The 21,195-nt window shown below is 42.9% G+C and overlaps 1 protein-coding gene across 1 annotated transcript in view; it reads left to right on the top strand.

The window, feature by feature from the left end:
* Window positions 1-21,195, top strand: part of kalrna (kalirin RhoGEF kinase a) — a 322,593-nt gene that overhangs the window by 176,698 nt on the left and 124,700 nt on the right. Inside the window, 5 exon segments of the mRNA XM_067443216.1 lie at window positions 3,835-3,880; window positions 3,883-4,025; window positions 16,810-16,979; window positions 17,643-17,817; window positions 20,553-20,748. Of these exon segments, the coding sequence (XP_067299317.1) occupies window positions 3,835-3,880; window positions 3,883-4,025; window positions 16,810-16,979; window positions 17,643-17,817; window positions 20,553-20,748 (730 nt within the window).

Below are 21,195 nucleotides of genomic sequence, written 5' to 3'. Positions count from 1 at the left end.
TCTCATGTAATGATTTACATAATGTGATGTATGTGTCTGTAGCTCGACTGCTGTGTGTTTGGTGTTCTGTTGACAGCTTCCTGTCTCAGGGCTTTGGTCTTGAACACATCTTCTTTAACAACAAATCATATTGAGTTCCCGTCTGATGTGCGACCGCAAACACGGCGGCAAATCCACAGTGATACAGAGAAATATCCTTATTCGGGGTAGAGGGCATATTTCATTTTAAAACACAAAAAAAGTTTGGAAGCATGAACTTTATGAACTTTTTGTATCAGCGGGGCTTCCATCGTGTGGACTCAGCTAATGTTTCCCAATGAATCTCTCATAAGAAATGCAATGTCTTAACTGTGTGTTTAATGAAGGATCGAAGCCCTCTGGAGCTGTAAATGTGTTCTTGTTCTCCAGTCACAGCAGGTGAATACACATGTAATTATCTCATGTTAATTAGCCGACCTCTCGTTGAAGCATCTTACCTGATGTCTGACAGTGAGGAACAGTGTGCACTGGGGTGACAATGCTCTTGTCTCAGCAGCCAGTGGGCCACTATTCCTGTGTTTTTGGCTATGTTAGGGCCACAAGGTGATAATCCGTGATAACTGCTGCTTCTGATGGGGTTTGTGCCGAGCGGGGTGATGTGTGCCAGGCTGGGATAACTGGCTGCCTTCATTCTACGCGCAAATTTACATGCGAGGGAAATTTTGATCCTTTCATTCATTTAGTTGACTTTCCTGTGAGGTAGCCTATGCAGCGGGTCTGGCATTTTGTATTGGGATATTTAATTTCCTTATTTATTTATATATATATATATATATATATATATATATATATATATATATATATATATATATATATATATATATATATATATATATATATATATATATATATATATATATATATTTATTTATTTATTTATTTTTTCAAACAGGACATAATGTGTCCAGGCAAAATTATCTGTATTTGGATAAAACTGAACGTTGGCAGTGAGAGCTAGTATTATTAATATTATCATTATTGTTGATCAATTTACAATTTACGTTTTTACTGAAGCATTTTTTACAATCTTTATTGTTAAAATTACAATCATTTTTTTACAGTATATGTATATAGCCCTATTTGGACAGTAATTGTTACTCATGTGAACGTCTGTAAAAATAAATTTGCATGCCACCTCAGTGATAAAACTTTATTCACGGTGAAGGAGCGTTTTTTGTGATCCTGCGCACCTGGGAACACTACTCACGTGGTGAGTCAAATGATGATATGCTTGGAATAATAAGAATAAAATCATATTTAATTTAATAATAGAGAATTATTTAATAATTTAAATCTCCTAAAAGGTAGATGTCATTTTAAAAATGTGGAAATGAGCGGAAATAAGTTAATATATTCCTGCAAATTTAACAACGTTAATTACTGCCGTAATAACACTCTTTTTCAAATGTGTACATGTTTTTCTTCTCTTTCTCTTTTGAGCGGTGATGAAAAGATTATTCTTGCAAATACTTTCCAGCATTTCAGTAATAAAAGTGTAGGCTTAGATCTTTAAAATGCATCCAAATTGCAGGAAAACGCAACGATACGGCGCTCCGCTAAGGTCAAAAAGAATATAAACAGTTAATTTTGAAGCAATCTCTTCTTGAAAACTCAGATGTGGATTCGGACGGCAATTAAATCACCACACAGACTATCCCCTGTAAATTATCAAAATATCTTACGACCCTACAAGAAACAATTACCGTCCAAATAGGTACACTATAATAGTATACTCTTTGGGGGGTTTGGAGGGTAGTACGATTTTTTTTAATGTTTTTGAAGAAAGTCTCTTACGCTCACCAAGGCTACATATACTTTTATTTTATTAATAATAATAACAATAATAAACTGTAATATTGTGAAATATTATTACAATTTAAAATAATTGTTTTGTACAGAAAATATTTAAAAGTGTAATTTATCCCTGTGATACAATGCCAAATTTTCAGTATCATTATCCAGTCTTTAGTGTCACGATCCTTAAGAAATCATTCTAAAATGAGGATTTGTTGATACTTTTTATAATACTTTGATGAATATAAACAGCACTTATTTTGTACACTTTTCTTTTGTAACATTGTAACAATCATCACTGTCCCCTTCGATCAATTTAATGCATACTTGCTGTATAAAAATATTAATTTCTACCTAAACTTTTGAACAAGTGTATAGTGTGTATATATATTTAGATGTTACAACTTTTTCAGTGCTGAAATTGTATTGTGTCAAAAACAAGCTATTTAAAAAGTTCTGAAAAAAGGTCTAAATTATCTTTTTTTGTAAAAGTAAAAAAATATATAATAATTAAAAAATAAAGTTAGTGCTACAAAAGTTAAGAATGTGATCCATTTAAATGTCAAATGACAAACCATTCATCACAACACTGAGATAACTTACAGTACTATCTGCTCTGGTCAGGTGTTAATATCGGATGAGAATTGAATTGAGCTTAGGTATGTTTCCTGTACAATGGTGTAAAGTAACTCTCTGCTTAACTACCAGAGTATAATTCACCATTAAAAATATCAACTAGCTATTCATGACTGTTTCCCGAAACCGTATTGTCACAAATTTGTTGTTCAACCAGGTTGATTAATGATGTCCCACAGGTGGTTGAGTAATAACTTATTTTCATAAATCCATTTGAGATCGAATTAAAGGTACAGTGTGTAGTATTTATGAGGCTCTATTGACAGAAATGCAATATAATATACATAACTATTTTCAGTGGTGTATAAAGACCTTACATAATAAACCGGTAGGTCTTAGGACGAACCATTTCTATCTACATGGACTCCAGTAAGCTGATAACTCACAAATATCCGCTTACTGAAATAACCAGTTTTCCCCGTTTACATGCAAACCAGTAAACTGACAACGCAAGTAAACCATGTTTACGTGACTATTCATAAATCGGGTTATTTCCTTGTAATGACGTCAAAAACAATAATGCCCGTATCTGACTCTGAGTTTTTCAAATGTTACGTCAGTAGTACCAAGTCAGCGGGAGATTTACGGCTCATATTATCCCTCATGCAGTTACAGATGCAGCGTTTTGACTGAACCGCTTCAAACTTCTGCTGCCTGAGATGAGAACACAAGCTTTACAATTTACAATCTTTCAATTCACAAGCTTTACAATACATTTTCTTGTTTAAAAAGAGTCTGCATTTGTGATGTATGTCCTTATTTCATGTAAAACGCTAGCTTGCTCCTGTCTGGATGCATTAAATCTGCTCTACGTTTGCGTTTTTGTCACCTATCGTGCATGCGCACTTCAATAAGCCGACAGAAGGCAGGTTAATGCGTTTACATGCAGCACGAAACTGGGAAGAGGCAAAAAACTTCCTGTGTCGACCGGTTTATGCTTACGCCGTTTATGACCTTACTCCGATAAGAGAAACCTGGTTACCACGTTTACATGACCATGTTCATTGTCGGCTTATTAGCATAATCGCTTAAGAACTGCATGTAATATTATTGTAACAGAACCCAATATTATTGTAACAGAATTGAATCAGCATTGAGCTGACATGAGCAGAATAATGGCACTATTGTCTTCTGTAGAGCTGCTTTACAGCTGAAATCGAATAGTTTTTTTTATAAATGTATATATTTTACAACAGTAACATAGTTATTTCCTTGTTTATTAATGTGAGGCTGCTTCGAAACAATCAGTGCTAATATAAATAAAAGTGACATGACTAATATTTGATCAATGTCTGGATGTCAACATTCATTTTAAATGACCATTTCATTGATTGGACTTTGCATGTTTTCTCTCTCCCGGATCAGAACACTTACACTAACGCAGATAAACTCCTGGAAGCCGCGGAGCAGTTGGCCAGACGGGCGAGTGTGACCCTGAGGAGATCTATAAGGCAGCGCGACACCTGGAGGTCAGGATCCAGGACTTTGTTAGGAGAGTGGAGCAAAGAAAACTACTGCTGGACATGTCCGTCTCCTTCCACACACACACTAAAGAGGTAAGACCGCTCGCTCACACACATACCAGGTGGATTGCAGAGGAATGCCGGGAGGTTTTGCTGAGCAGTGCCAGATGTGCTACAAGAGAACATGCTGTTTACCTCTCCAGCTGCCATTCAGACACGTGTGTGAAAAGTGAAATGCTTTTGCCATTACGTAACTCATTACATGTTTAAGGCCCATTGCTGCAGCAGTCAATAGCAGTGATTATTAGTGATTTATTACGCAGTAATGTGACATAACGCTACATCCATTACTGCATGCACCCTGGGCTTGAGAAGGACAGAGAGAGTAAATATGTTGGAGGGTTAAGTGGCACAATCCATCTTTCTGGGGCTGTTTGGTGTTGTGCTTGTCTCATGCAGCTCTACCATGAGCTATAGTTTTGTTGATGTATGAGGATTGTAGGAATGTGGTTTTCTCACGATTGCCTCTGATGTCCTGATCTCTCTCTCTCTCTCTCTCTCTCTCTCTCTCTCTCTCTCTCTCTCTCTCTCTCTCTCTCTTCTCTCTCTCTCTCTCTCTCTCTCTCTCTCTTCTCTCTCTCTCTCTCTCTCTCTCTCTCTCTCTCTCTCTCTCTCTGGAGACTAAGATCTTGTAAAACACACTTTAGGGCTTTTTACACTTAAAGGTAGCCTGGATGCCAGCCAAACTCAGCCCGCCCACTAGGGCTGCACGATTAATCGGAAAAAAATCACGATCTCGATTCAAACATAAATACGATCTAATTTCTTAATGTTGGCGATTCAATTACGTGTATTTCCCTCAGATCGTGCTGCGTTCATGCGTTATTGGTCACACCAGCTTGGCACACTCACACAATAACAAAACACTAACCAATCAATCATAAATCTCCACTTCTCTCCTCTCCCTCATTGGCCACGTTCCGCTGTTACTGACGTGTAACAAGGCGGCAGACCTAAATGGAGTCAGACAGCGAGGTAAAAATGAACCCCAGTGTGGAACATCCCGGTGGCGATGGTGAGAGTGAGGATGTAACAACAACATTAGTACAGAAAAAAGGAGTACATTCCACCGTGAGGAGCTTTTTCGGGTTTAAATCTGAAGACGATGCGCAGTTATAATTTGCAAACACTCGCAGCACCGCAACGTAACACCATTAATCTACACCTCAAACGTCAACACAAAATAAATTACGAGTTAGCCGTCTTTGATCGTTAGTTTGACAAGTCCACCGGCAGCCGATTAATGACCACTGCAATCACATTTTACCTCATACGAAATTCTGGCAGTGTCAGAAGATTTGGCGCACAGTCCTGCAGTGTGACTTCTCCTACGACGACCAAAACGAAAGCTAGAGATTTCTTTGTAGCCACCATTTCAGTCCTGCGTGTAGCCTAATGCTGCTCACTGTCACCGAACGCGTCATTCATTTATATAAAACTCCGGACGAGTTTTCTTGCGTGATCCATCTTTAGCATGCCTTGACTATCGTACATTCTGACATTAATGACAAGTGAGATCTTAGTGTGACATGGCTTACAGTGGCGATCATGTTCATACAGTCTGACAGTTCGTAGTTTTCCCATTTACATGCAAACCAGTAAACTGGACAATGCAAGTAAACCGCGTTTACATGACTTTATTAATTTATTTCCTTGTAGTGCCGTCAAAAATAATAATGTCTGTATATCTGACTCTGAGTTTTTCAAATGTTATGTCAGTTGTGATGTTAAATAAAGCGTGCACCCGTGTAAGCGGGAGATTTACGGCTCATATTATTCCTCATATGCCGTTACAGCATTCTGACTGAACCTCTTCTACTTCTGCTGCTTGAACATCTTTACAATTTTCTGGGTCTTAAACGAGTCTGCGTTTGTGATAAATGTCCTTATTTCATGCAAAAACGCTAGCTCGCTCCGTCTGGATGCATTTAAATCTGCTCGAAGTTTCCGTTTTTGTTACCTATCGCGCATGCGCACTTCAATAAGCCGACAGAAAGCAGGTTAATGCGTTAACATGCAGCCCGAAATCAGGGTAAAAAGGCAAAAAAACACCTGTGTCGAGCGGTTTATGCTTACGCCATTTATAACATTACTCCGATAAAAGAAAACGGGTTACCACATTTACATGACCATGTTCATTGTGGGCATAATCGGCTTAAGAACGTGCATGTAAACGCACCCAATGTTAAATATGTGAACATTTTTGTTTTTGAACATTCAAGCATGAAAACGTCTCAGGTTACGTATGTAACCCTAGTTCCCTGAGGGAACGAGACGCTGCGTCGAAACGCTGTGAGAACGCCTCTGCGTTAATGCGTCGTGAAGCGCCTGTAGAACCATTCCATCGGAAAAAAGATCGATCGTCGGCGTGATGACGTCATCGACCGGAAGCTATAAAACGTCCGCGAAAACAAACAGGAACTAACTTCTGATAAAGCCTGAAGTAAGTGATCACGGACACGCCGGGAGTATGGCAAAGCGACGCAGCGTCTCGTTCCCTCAGGGAACTAGGGTTACATACGTAACCTGAGACGTTCCCTTTCGGGGAACTCGAGCTGCGTCGAAACGCTGTGAGAACGCTTATACCCACAACGCCATAGGACCAAGTGTCTCGTATGTGTGAAGCCGAAGCGCACACGGTTACGAGAGTACCTGCGCCCCAACAGTATATGCCAGGTCTAGTTCGTAGAACCTGACGAAGGTAGTGGAGACGACCATCCGGCCGCATTGCAAATATCATGGAGGGAAGCCCCCGACAAAGTGCTTTCGAAGCAGCCATACCCCTGGTAGAATGCGCCCGGACAGCCAGTGGAGACGGCTGCCCGGCCGCCTCATAAGCAAGTGAAATGGCCTCGACCACCCACTTGCTCATCCTCTGCTTAGATACAGGGGCCCCCTTCTTAGGGGCCCGAAACAGACAAATAACTGATCAGTCTTTCTCCACAGGGCAGCTCTGTGGACATATGTATCCAACGCCCTAACAGGGCACAGCAGATTTAATCTTTCCTGGTCTGACGTCGTGAAAGGAGGAGGACAGAATGCTTGAAGAGTAATGGGGCCCCGTGGGCTCGTAGGAACCTTGGGGACATAACCCGGCCTGGGATGTAGAAAGGCTTCCACCATCCCCGGCGCCAACTCTAGACATGAGGGCCCTACAGACAGGGACTGAATATCTCCTATTCTTTGAGAGATGAAATAGCCAAAAGGAATATAGTCTTGAGGGTGAGGAACTTATCCGAAACCTCCTCCAAGGGTTCAAACGGAGGCTCGGACAAGCCCCGCAAAACAATGGCTAAGTCCCATGCTGGGACCCTCGAGTGCATAACAGGCCTCAACCTTAAAGTGCCACGGAGGAAACGTGTAATCAGAGGGTGTCTTCCCAAAGACACTCCACCCAAAGGGACGTGGAAGGCACCCAAGGCCGCCACGTACACCTTTATTGTGGAGGGGGTCAACCCTGCCGAGAACCTTGCCTGCAGAAACTCCAGCACTGTACCAACCGGGCAGTTAACTGGGTCCCACTGGCGTTCTCTGCACCATGCTGAGAAAAGTTTCCTCATGGATGGAGCTCTGGAGTGAAGGATGGTCTCTACGACCTCGGCCGAGAGACCTTCCTCTATGAGCCTAGCCCCCTCAGAGGCCAGGCCCACAGTTTCCACATCTCTGGGCGTGGGTGCAGGAATCTCCCGCCCGCCTGAGAGAGTAGATCCCTCCTGGTCGGAATCTCCATCGGAGAGCCTTCCAGGAGAGATATCAGGTCCGAAAACCATACTCGGGTCGGCCAGTACGGAGCCACTAGAAGTACCTGGGCCCCATCCCGGCGTACCCTCACCAGAACTCCTGGAAGCAAGACAATCGGGGGGAAGGCGTACAGAGGTAGCCTCGGCCACTCCTGTACCATGGCATCCAACCCCAGCGGGCTGGATGGGTCAGAGAAAACCACTGCGGGCAGTGAGAATTCTCTGCCGAAGCAAATAGGTCTATTTCCGCTTTCCCATAAACCTTCCATAGGAGCTCCACCACCTCGGGGTGGAGTCTCCATTCCCCGGGCCTCGGCCCCTGCCTCGACAGGCTGTCTGCTTCCTGATTCAGGACCCCGGGGATATATACTGCTCTGATTGACAGCACTTTCCCCTGGGCCCACAGGAGGATCCGATGTGCCAATTTGTCCAACGGACGGGACCTCAGACCCCCCTGGTGATTTATGTAGGCGACCACCGATGTGTTGTCTGACCTGACTAACACATGGTGGCCCCTGAGGTCGGGCAGGAACTGTTTCAATGCAAGAAACACTGCGAGCATCTCTAGCCGATTTATGTGCCAGTGCCGCTGATGTTCCTGCCATAGACCCTGGGACGAGCGACCACTCATGATCGCCCCCCAGTCCGTGAGAGAGGCGTCTGTCGTTAGCGTTACGCGACGAACATGAGCCCCCAACACGGGACCCTGAGATAAAAACCCCGGGTTTTTCCACATGACCAGAGCACGTAGGCATCGCCGCGTGACTTTGATCGTGCGGAGCGGATTTCCCCTCGGGGAGAATCCTTTTGTTTTGAGCCACCACTGCAGTGGCCTCATGTACAGTAGGCCAAAAGGTATCACGTTGGACGCTGCTGCCATGAGACCTAACAGTTTCTGGAACTGTTTCACAGTGACGGCCCGGCCTAGCCTCTGTTCTTTGACTGCTGCCAGGATCGATGTTATGCGTGTTGGCGATAATTGCGCCCGCATAATTACCGAATCCCAGTTCACACCTAGAAAAGTGGTTCTCTGAGCCGGAGAAAGCACACTCTTCTTGGCGTTCAGCCTCAACCCCAGCTTCGACATATGGGCGAGAACAGCATCTCGATGCTGAACCGCCATCTGCTCTGTATTCGCTAGAATCAGCCAGTCGTCGATATAGTTCAGTATGCGGATGCCCTGCAGACGCAACGGCGCCAGAGCTGCATCCACACACTTGGTGAACGTGCGGGGTGACAGTGCTAGACCGAAGGGAAGTACCCAATATTGGTATGCCTCTCCCGCGAAGGCAAAGCCTCAGGACCTTCCTGTGATGTGGAAGGATGGAGATATGAAAATACGCATCTTGAGGTCTATGGTGACAAACCAATCCTCCGACTTGATCTGCGATACAATCTGTCTGAGTGTAAGCATCTTGAATTTGAGCTTGGCCACCGAGCGATTTAATAGTCGCAGATCTAATATCGGGCGTAAGCCCCCATCCTTCTTCGGCACGATGAAGTAACGGCTGTAAAAGCCAGACTCCCTGCTGGGAGGGGGAACCCTTTCTATAGCCCCTTTTTGCAGGAGTGTCTCTACTTCCTGTGCCATTACCAGAGCCTGCTCCGGGCCCACCTCTGTAGGTAGGAACCCGCTGAAAGGAGGTGGCCGACTTTTGAATTGAATGGCGTACCCCTTTCTATTATCTGCAGGACCCAATAAGATATATTCGATAGATGTTTCCACTCGTCTAGAAAATCTACTAAGGGAACCAGCCTCTCGAGGCTGGCCTCTGGTGTACTTTGAGCAACAAGCACAGTGCCCTGAAGCGGCGGACCGGCAGGGAACGACTGACTTGACTGCTCGGGAGCCCCCCGAAGGGGGAGCGGACCACCCTCGAGTGGCCCGCGGGGACCGTCTGCGCCCCGTCATTGCGGCGGGGTTGGCAGCGCGGCCCCCAGAGGGCGCTGCAGGACAACGGGTACCGTAGGCAGAGGTAAGCACCGTTTCCCTTCGGAGGGGACTACCCTCAGCGTCCTTTTGTTTCCCCTGCCCTCCGAGGAGGGGGCGGACCACCCTCAGGTGGCCCGCGGAGACCCTCTGCGCCCCGACATTGCGGCGGGGTTGGCAGCGCGGCCCCTTGAGGGTACCGAAGGAAGACGGGTACCGTATGCTGAGGTAAGCACCGTCTTCCCACGGAGGGGAAACTAAGGGAACCAGCCTCTCGAGGCTGGCGTCTGGTGAAATTTGAGCAGCGAGTGCAGTGCCCTGAAACGGCGAACCGGCAGGGAACACCTGACCTGACTGCTCGCATGCCCTCCGAGGAGGGGGCGGACCACCCTCAGGTGGCCCGCGGAGACCCTCTGTGCCCTGACATTGCGGCGGGGTTAGCAGCATGGCCCCCTGTGGGCACCGAAGGAAGACGGGTACCGTGTGCTGAGGTAAGCACCGATTTCCTTCGGAGGGTAAATGCCAGGGACGATGCAGCTGAAGGCGAGAGATAGCTCGCAAGCGTCTCTTCGATCTTCGGCATCGCCCCATAACCGTAGTGCTTCGGCCCCAAATGTTACTATAGACCGAAGTCTGAGGGCTGAACACACGGTATGACGCCGGTCCCCTCCATGATTTTGCCTCCTCGGTGTGCAAATCATGGAAGAATGGCAGGCCCCGTCGCTGAGGTTCTGAAGCGCGAGCGGGCAGGAATCTTTCATCTAATTTACTAGATCTTTTTCTTCCTGCCTCTGACTCCTCAATGGGCCAGTCGATATTTAATCTGGCCACAGCTCGCGTCAAAACCTCAACGCGCAGGGGACTGAAGTGGCGAGTCTTCAGTCACGATGCTCTCAACGTCCACCTCCTCGGAGCTGGATAGTTGGAGCACCGGCGACTCTCTCGGGGGGGACGAAACCGCAATGCGTGCTTCCAAGCCCCGAGAAGAGCCGCTGGATGGAGCAGGTGAGGGCAGAGATAAGGCAGCGCCCGTCTCAAACCCCTCTGCAACATCCAATTGTGAACCCCACGACTGCAGCCTCCGCTCTGCCTCGGCAGAAGCGGGACCAGAGCCGCGGGGAACACGAGCCGAGGCACCCTCCTCGAAGAGTGCCCGGCGGGAGCGCAGCGTTCTCAGCGGTAGTCTCTGACAGTGCTCGCAAGCCGCCCCCTCGAGGGCTGCCTGGGCATGCTGCGCTCCCAAGCAGGCAACACACAGAGAGTGTGTATCCCCACTCGTGATGTAGCGAGGGCAGGGATGAACACACCTCTTAAACTGACTGCTTTCACTCGCCATATTTCTATCTATTTTATTTTCTCTTTTTTTGTAAATAGAAATATTTAACAAAAGGGTGGAAAATCTCTTTCAATAGACAGACAAAAACACCAAATAGACAGACAGGTTCACACAGATCGCTTGCTGAAGGCTCAGAAGCTAGTTCCTGTTTGTTTTCGCGGACGTTTTATAGCTTCCGGTCGATGACGTCATCACGCCGACGATCGATCTTTTTTCCGATGGAATGGTTCTACAGGCGCTTCACGACGCATTAACGCAGAGGCGTTCTCACAGCGTTTCGACGCAGCTCGAGTTCCCCGAAAGGGAACCTATTTTAGTAGACCACAAAAACAAAACCAAGGGCATACATTTGTGAATTTTTATTTTAAATTAAGTAGCATGTGAATAGAAATAAATAAACATTCTATTTGGCAGTTGTAATTACAAATTTTATCCTTGCATTTTCAATTATGTGTTATTACCATGTAATAAATCAAATAGCTGTAGTTTCTGGTATTTCTTACTCATGTAAGTATCAGAGTTGCTCTTTAATCTGTGAACTGTGTGGATTTTCTGTTTGGTTAAATGTGTTACATTAGTGTTTATACACAGCACATTCCAGTCCATGAAAAGAGCTACATTATGTGAGCTGAGGCTAACATCAGCGGTTCTTGGCAAAAGGAGGTTTTCCTGCAGGCCAAAGTTTTACAATGTTTCACACTGGCCTGGAGAGTTTCTGAAAGAGGCTCCGGCATCCAGAGGTCACCACACAAGCCCTTGAATGAGCTCAGGTTTAGCAGCACTCCAGAAACACTTCATTTCAGTCTGAAAACACACACACTTAAGAATGAGGTGAATGTAGCTTCTGTAAATGCTTTAGACAGAGAACAAACTCTAGAGGAAAAATATTCTCAATTCTACAGTTCAAACACCCACTCATACTTCAACACTTGTATAATTTACGTTGATAGCACACATATCTATTTGATGAGTGAATCTGGAAAACTTAAAATTGCTTGCTCATCTGCCATCTCTAAATACTAAAGATGTATAAATAAATGGCATTTATTTACAAGATAATTTACATGTATAATTTATTTACAATAATATAAATAACTTTTCGTTTTAAAATTTACTGTGCTTATAATTTGCATATATAATGAAAAACAGCCCTATCCACTCTTTGCTACGTCCTTTGTGTGAAATATTGGAGTAACTTCTGTTAAACTGTAAACTATGGTAAAGTGAAAGGTTCACTCTATGTAAGGGATAATGTACACCCAGCTGGTTGTTATCGCAGAATAAACCCCGACAGAGTGATCAGGACCCCGACGCGAAGCGGAGCATCACTCTGAAGGGGTTTATTCTGCGATAACAACCAGCTGGGTGTACATTATCCCGCTTATTACACGGCTACTAGTCTCAAATAAATTAGACACAAAGTATTGTCTTGAGATGAAATATTTTATTAGCTCTTACGCAAAGCTTCCGCGAAGGAAAACAGTTCCAAACTGCTTTAAGCCTTTATATATTGCTGCTAAATGTTGAAAATGAATGCTGAAAGGGTTAGTTCACCCAAAAATGAAACCAAGCCTATGATTTACTCACCCTCAAATTATCGTAGGTGTATATGACATTCTTCTTTCAGACAAATGCAGTCAGAGTTATATTTAAAAAGTTCAGGCTAACGTTAATCCAAGCAGTAGTTTTAACGTTAGCTGTTTTTGAAGTCCATAAAAAATGCAGCTGTCCGTCAAATAATGTGCTCCACACGACTCCGATGGGTTAATAGAGCCTTCTGATTCGAATCGATGCGTTTGTGTAAGAAAAATATCCATATTTAAAACTTTATAAAGGAAACCGCCTTGAAGTCTTCCATTGTAACCCACGGCTGTTTAAGTATTTAACAGCCACAAGATGGTGCCAGCGTTAAGCATAGAAGTAGTACCGGTCAAGATAACTAGTAGTACCCGGATGAGTGGTTGTTATCTGGAAATAACATACCGCTGGAATGCCCGATTGACCAATCAGAATCAAGTATTTCACAGAGCCGTGTAATAAGAATGGAATAATACGCTTTTAAAAAACTGGGTACAACAAGATAACATTATCCTACTCACACTTCAATCATCGAACATTATAAGGAAACCTAAAAACGTAAAAGCATTAATAAACTACAACAAACCACGAATAACCCAAAAACCTTATACTGCAGCAATATTACGGACAGTTTAAATATTTGTCTGTATGATTTAACTGTCGGTGTTATGGTTCTGTTTTGTTTAGTTTAGTTTCAGAGTGTTCACACTTGGCAGGTTTGACTCGATTGAAACGAACCCTGGTGCGATTGCTCTGTTAAGTGCTGGCGACTTCCGACGACACAAGCGACAGTGACTGTTGGCGAGAGAATGTAGGCGTTTCAAGCAATGTCAACTTTGATGCAAGTGAGAAGCCCATTTCGCGAGTGACAACCAATAGGAACAGACTGTCTGTAAAGCTCACGCCACCGTCTCGAGGGCAGGCAAGGCAGGACAGATTTCGGGAGCGATTTCTTTGTATTATATGGTTTGACTGTAACCACATGGATATAATAAAATGATGGCGGTATGAACGGGGCTTTAGTGCGGTTAATCTGAACCCCGGTGTGAACCAAACAAGACCGAGTCCACAGAAAAGATGTGTCTCGCTCCGCTTCCAAACCAACTCTGGTGTGGTTCAGCTGTAATATGAACGCAACAATGACCACAGACAGGTAAACGAACCAAAAACAGGACGTGATGTCACAAGATGCGATCCTAAAAAGGACAGAGTGCTCAAGCCTTCCTGTTTTTCGCGATGTTGCCCAGGACCTTTTTTTTGGGGTCCGACCGAACCAAACAACTGAACACACCCTAAGAGAGCCTATGTTGGAAATAAATGTAAAGCAAAAACTCTTGAAGTGGCACGTAGGCCGTGTTTGTTTCTGTAAGGAATATCTGTATGTCTTTGTGGCGTGGTTTGGTTTAATGCATCCATTCTGTTTAGCTTTTCCCTAGTGTGGGCGATTTCCTGTATTGTAAAACTTGTCATATGTGTTGCTGTTCAGAGCTCTTGTGTATGATTAATATGAATAATATTCCTGAGTGTGCCTCAAACCTCTGCTGAGGGAATCATCTATCATGAATATCACATCCTCCTGTAGAGCTCCTCTACGCCTGCAACATGTTAGAGTTAAACAGCACCAGCCTCCGCACTGTAGATTGGGGAACGCCTTATTTATCATTACAGTCTCTCTGTTTGCATCTGGCAGAGTTAGGGTTCCCACGGTCATGGACAACCTGGAGACATCAGAGATTCATTATAAATTCTTTAAATGCCATGAGAATTTCTATTAAAAAGACATTTGTTTCAGGTCATGATCAGTTATAATCAATAAATATCTGTTTGTGAATTGAGAATCCTTATTAAATGAACACAAATGTCATAGCAAATCATTGTTTAAAAGGTGGAAACAATGTAAAGTCTTACAAAGATGGATTTATTCGGTATATTAAACACGCCTGTGTGACTGATATTCTTATCAGTAAGATTGGCTCCATGCATTTTTATTTATCAGATCTAAATAAGTTATGAACTGAATTAATTCAAAGAGTTTTTATTCCTCAACAGAGAACAGCGAGGATGCATTTAAAGTGAATAACAGGTGAGAGAATAACACTGGTTATCTCTTCATCAAGGCACCTGTTAGCGGGTGGGATATATTAGGCAGCAAGTGAACATTTTGTCCTCAAAGTTCATGTGTTAGAAACAGGAAAAATTGGCAAGCGTATGGATTTGAGTGAGTTTGACAAGGGCCAAATTGTGATGGCTAGACGACTGGGTCAGAGCATCTCCAAAACTGCAGCTCTTGTGGGCTGTTCCCGGTCTGCAGTGGTCAGTCTCTATCAAAAGTGCTCCAAGGAAGGAACAGTGGAGAACCGGCCACAGGGTCATGGGCGGCCAAGGCTCAATGATGCACGTGGAGAGCGAAGGCTGGCCTGTGTGGTCCGATCAAACAGATGAGCTACTGGAGTTCAAATTGCTTAAGAAGTTAATCCTGGTGCTGGTAGAAAGGTGTCAGAATACCCAGTGCATTGCTGTTTGTTGCGTATGGGGCTGCACAGCCACAGTTTTGTTTTACATCACATGGATGGCCGTGTGCGTGTACATTGCTTACCTGGGGAACACATGGCACCAGGATGCACTATGGGAAGAAGGCGAGCCAATGGAGGCAGTGTGATGCTTTGGGCAATGTTCTGCTGAGAAACCTTGGGTCCTGCCATCAATGTGGATGTTACTTTGACACATACCACCTACCTAAGTATTGTTGCAGACCATGTTCACCCTTTCATGGAAACGATATCCCCTGGTGGCTGTGGCCTCTTTCAGCAGGATAATGTGCCCTGACACGAAACAAAACTGGTTCAGGAATGGTTTAAGGAGCACAATAAGTTTGAGATGTTGACTTGGCCTCCAAATTCCCCAGATCAATATCTAATCAAGTATCTGTGGGATGTGTGGAACAATCAAGTCTGATCCATGGAGGCCCCGCCTCGCAACTTACAGGACTTAAAGGATATGTTGCTAACATCTTGATGTCAGATACTACAGCACACCTTCAGTGGTCTAGAGGAGTCCATGCCTTGACGGGTCAGAGCTGTTTTGGCAGCAAAAGGGTGACCAATACAATATTAGGTCATAATGTTATGCCTGATTGGTGTAAACAAGATACACTTGAAAACAATGAAACCCATTAGACAAGGGAATAACCTGACATGATCACATTAGGGAAAATAAATCACATGACAAAACCAGAAACTAATGCTGTGTCCCAATATGCAGACTTATACATAGTACTAAAAGTATGTACTCTTTTGAGTGTGTTGCTAAAGTCATTAAAAAAATACTTTTTTTTTTTTTTTTTTTTTTACTTTAAAAAAAGAAAACATTTATTTCAATAATATTTTACTATTTTTACCACTGTTAAATGAAGCCTTGGTGAGCATGTTATCACTTTGACTGATAATGTAATTGAATTGTGTTTGTGGATTTTATGTAATATGATTTATAAATGTAAGGTTCAGTCCCTCTTGTGGACCTGATGTTAAATGACTTTTTGGTGCTCCAACCGGCAATGATCTTTAAACACTACACCACACAGCACTCCGGCGTTTGAGGGGTCAATTTGTTCTAAGTTTTAATGAACTGTCTGAATCATTTCTATACTGTTTAATCTTTTACACTGAAATGTTAAAAATGGAAGCAGAGTGAGAAATGAGAGCATACGTTTCAGGCTGCTTTCTAATATTGGATTCAGGGCAGATTATTGTTAGATGAGAGTTATAATCTGTGCAGACAGGTCACTCCATCTCTGAGTCTGTAGAAAACTTTTTTTAGGTCTTTACTGGAGTAAGTGTGTTACTGTGTTTGTATATGGGTCAGGTTTTGGCTCCATTGTGGGTGAACATTTTTTGATTATAAATTTGATAAAATTAAGTTGAGTAGGAATATCAGTTTTAAGTTTCAGTTATTAATTATTAACTAGTTGCTTATTAGCATGCCTATTACTAGGATATTGGATGTTTATTAGTACTTACAGTACCTACCCAATACCTAAACTTAAAAAAACTACCTTAGTAACTATTAATAAACAGTAAATTAGGAGTTTATTGAGGCAAAAGTTGTAGTTAATAGTGAATATGTGTTCCCCATACTGAAGTGTTACCGGAAAATCATTAGAAAACATCATCAGTTATCACTAAACATCTGCACATGCATTAATGTGCGTTTGTATGTACTGTACGTGTGTTTCAGTTGTGGACGTGGATGGAGGACCTGCAAAAGGAGCTTCTGGAGGACGTTTGTTCTGACTCGGTTGATTCGGTTCAGGAGCTGATAAAACAGTTTCAGCAGCAGCAGACGGCCACACTGGAGGCCACACTCAACGTCATCAAAGAGGGAGAAGACCTAATGCAACAACTCAGGTATCAACACATCCTCAGAAGTTTACATACTTTTCAAATTCTCAAAAATGCTGAAGAACACGTATTTACATTACACAGACAAAATTCACTTCATTTGCACAAATGATCCTGTTCAAATGTTTACATACCCTTGATGTTTAACCTTTCGCAAACAGCCGTTGAAGCTTGAGTAGTCGACAAGTGCTCCGTTTTTGGGCCAATCACCATAAACGACATGACTGATCATTCTAACACACAAACCTACATCACAGAGCATTCCAAACATACTGCTTTTGATCTTGCATTGCTATAACACCGTTTTCAAAGTACGCCCATAACACATTTCATGTGTTGGCTTAGTACTGGTGTGACTACTTACCAAAGCCATCTGTGTAAAGTTGTATTAAGGCCCACAGAAAATTCCAGAGATTTCAAAAATATAAGTGTGTGTGTAAAGTATGTCATACATCAATTGCAAGTATATTAGTGTAAATGTGTTTCTCATTTGATTTTACAAACTGAAAAATTTGTTCAAATAATTGTCTGTAATTTATGTAATGGCACAAATGTTGTTTATAAACTTATAAACACTGAATATTCCTTTAATATAAGCAGACTGTAATGGTTTTAGACTAACCCGAAACCTAACTCAAACTCTTAACACATTAATTCTGTGTTGCACAGAGACTCAGCAATGAGCAGTAATAAGATGCCTCACACCAGCTCTATCGCTCATATCGAGGGCGTCCTACAGCAGCTAGAGGAGGCCCAGGGCCACATGGAGGAACTTTTCCATGAGAGGAAGATCAAACTTGACATCTTCCTGCAACTGCGCATCTTTGAGCAGTACACCATTGAGGTGAAGACAGTGTGTTTGTATGTGTGTTTGCATGCTAGTGTTGGTATATTTGAAATCATTTTCTCCATAGAGATTTTTTAAAAATCTTCAGTAAATAGTTCTTGATTTTGAACCAAAATAACTTGTTCTGAGATGAATTTTAAAGATTTGATTTTTTTAAAAATTACCAACTCATCTTATTAAGCATTGTGAATTATAAAATTGACTATAGAACTATGACTATAAGCATAAACTACACTCACCTAAAGGATTATTAGGGACACCTGTTCAATTTCTCATTAATGCAATTATCTAATCAACCAATCACACGGCAGTTGCTTCAATGCATTAAGGGGTTAGGGGTATCAAGACAATCTCCTGAACTCCAAACTGAATGTCAGAATGGGAAAGAAAGGTGATTTAAGCTATTTTGGACGTGGCATGGTTGTTGGTGTCAGACGGGCCGGTCTGAGTATTTCACAATCTGCTCAGTTACTGGGATTTTCACGCACAACCATTTCTAGGGTTTACAAAGAATGGTGTGAAAAGGGAAAAACATCCAGTATGCAGCAGTCCTGTGGGCAAAAATGCCTTGTTGATGCTAGAGGTCAGAGGAGAATGGGCCGACTGATTCAAGCTGATAGAAGAGCAACTTTGACTGAAATAACCACTCGTTACAACTGAGGTATGCAGCAAAGATTTGTGAAGCCACAACACGCAGAACCTTGAGGTGGATGGGCTACAACTGCAGAAGACCCCCCCCGGGTACCACTCATCTCCACTACAAATAGGAAAAGGAGGCTACAATTTGCACAAGCTCACCAAAATTGAACAGTAGAAGACTAAAAAAAATATTGCCTGGAGACATTCAGATGGTAGAGTCAGAATTTGGCGTAAACAGAATGAGAACATGGATCCATCATGCCTTTTTCCCACTGTGCAGGCTGGTGGTGGTGGTGTAATGGTGTGGGGGATGTTTTCTTGGCACACTTTAGGCCCCTTAGTGCCAATTGGGCATCGTTTAAATGCCACGGCCTACCTGAGCATTGTTTCTGACCATGTCCATCCCTTTTTGACCAGCATGTACCCATCCTCTGATGGCTACATCTAGCAGGATAATGCACCATGTCACAAAGCTCGAATTATTTCAAATAGGTTTCTTGAACATGACAATGAGTTCACTGTAATAAAATGGCCCCCACAGTCACCAGATCTCAACCCAATAGAGCATCTTTGGGATGTGGTGGAACGGGAGCTTCGTGCCCTGGATGTGCATCCCACAAATCTCCATCAACTGCAAGATGCTATCCAATCAATATGGGCCAACATTTCTAAAGAATGCTTTCAGCACCTTGTTGATCAATGCCGCGTAGAATTAAGGCAGTTCTGAAGACGAAAGGGGGTCAAACACAGTATTAAGCACTATTTGCACGGGATTAGTATTATCTAGGGACCTCTGTGATTTAGAAATTACTCCCCCACATCTGAGTTTAGCGTGGCGCATTCGCACGGGATAAGCAAGCCTGTGATTTTACTCGAATTTACTGACTTCCCGGATATGATGTCAAGACTTCGTTATAGATAGCTGTATGAAATTATAAATAGGCTTCGATATCGTTTTGATTATTTTTCAGTAGCCTAATAAATAAACATAATTTCGTTCAGTTAGATAAAAGACGCCATGAACTGAGCTCAGACCAGCGGCAGGTGTCAGATTTCATTTATCACGAGTGAGAAGCTGACAATATACTTAAGATTCAGTTTCAAAACTAAATGTAAAAGCACCCATTTAAGCGAGCTTGTCATTGTACTGTACTGTTCTGTTCTGTTTTTCATTAAGAACAGTATTGGTGTTAATATTAAACACACCATTCAATCAGATTAATCCCAAATTGGTACTCATTCAAAAGTGAAAGTATAATCCGTGCGGCTGCACAGGAATTCATAACGGTGCGCATTATGAATGCAGACTTTATTCTTCGTGAAAGATAAAGATAGAAATGCTCACAGGGGAAAAAAAAGCTTGCAAAAATTATATACGATCTGCCTAATCTTGGCCAAATCACAGAGATGTCGATTCGCAAGGGACTACTATTATCACAGGACCTCGGTGTTCGGCGAAATATGGTGGGTCATTTGTGGGGGAATTTTTACTTTACAAATTACAGACATGGCCGATTCGCACGGGATTAAGATCACAGACATTCTCTGCAATTATTACAAATCACCAGAGGTCCCCAGATAATACTAATCCCGTGCGAATGGGACTTAAGTATGGCATTCCTAATAATCCTATAATAGTGAGTGTATAGTGCACTTGTTATATTCTTTAAGTCTATAGCTTTAAATTTCTCAAACTACGGGCTATGGCACGGATCAAACAGAAAATGTGCACTGCATTAATCGCGCGTTAATAAAATTAGTGCCGCTAAATTTGACAGCCCTAATATAAAGACAATATTTCATGAAAGAATAAAAGTGTCAAATTTCTTTATTGTATAAAACTTGCAGGATGTTTTAATGATCCAAAGACATTTTATATGCCAATAGATCAGGGGGAATTCGATTTCTCATACCACTTTGAGAGTCTTATGTTCAATGATGAATCAAAATACGTCTTTTCATGGCTCTTATTTCCTGGTCATCTATTCGGACAAAACATAACAAATACATTTATTCTTGGTTCATTTATAATTGATATGATAATGTCATCAGGCCAGGTGCATAGGTGTTTAACTATCCTTCCTGTCCTGCAGGTGACAGCGGAGTTAGACGCGTGGAACGAGGACCTGGTTCGGCAGCTAAACGACTTTACCGCAGAAGAACCCAGTTTGGCCGAACAGAGACTCCAGCGGCACGCGGAGAGAAAACTGGCCATGAACAACATGACCTATGAGGTTATGCAGCAGGGTCAAGACCTGCATCAGTACATCATGGAGGTCCAAGCCTCAGGTGAGAGGGGGGGGGGGGGGGGGGGGGGGGGTGAAAAAGAGTACAGGTGCTTTCACACTGACAGAGATTAAATCGCTGGCGGTCACAAGTTGTTGTAATTTTGGTACTTCCAGGTTCTCTCCCACAGTCTGTTCTCTGACTACCTGACGAACGTTACACACAAAATTGACCAGGGGCTGCAAAAATTCCTAATGCAATTCTAGACAAAAATCTATCTTACAGTGTCCCTGTTATGCTATTTTAAAGGTTCCTAATTTTGTCTTTTACAATAGGTTTATGTGCATCCAATACCAAAAAACACACATTTTCTCATAATATACATTGCACATCACCTCATTTCTCTGAGTCTGAAAACGGTTAGTTTGAAGATTCATGGCACTATAATACATCCGCCGCAATGTGACGCCAGACACGACGCAAGTGTTTTGTGGCAGAGTCAGTCTGACG

This window comes from Pseudorasbora parva, chromosome 5, assembly GCF_024679245.1.
Source record: "Pseudorasbora parva isolate DD20220531a chromosome 5, ASM2467924v1, whole genome shotgun sequence".
Classification (NCBI taxonomy): Eukaryota; Metazoa; Chordata; class Actinopteri; order Cypriniformes; family Gobionidae; genus Pseudorasbora; species Pseudorasbora parva.
Note: the sequence above shows the minus strand (reverse complement) of the source record. Positions and strands in the feature narration are given on the sequence as shown.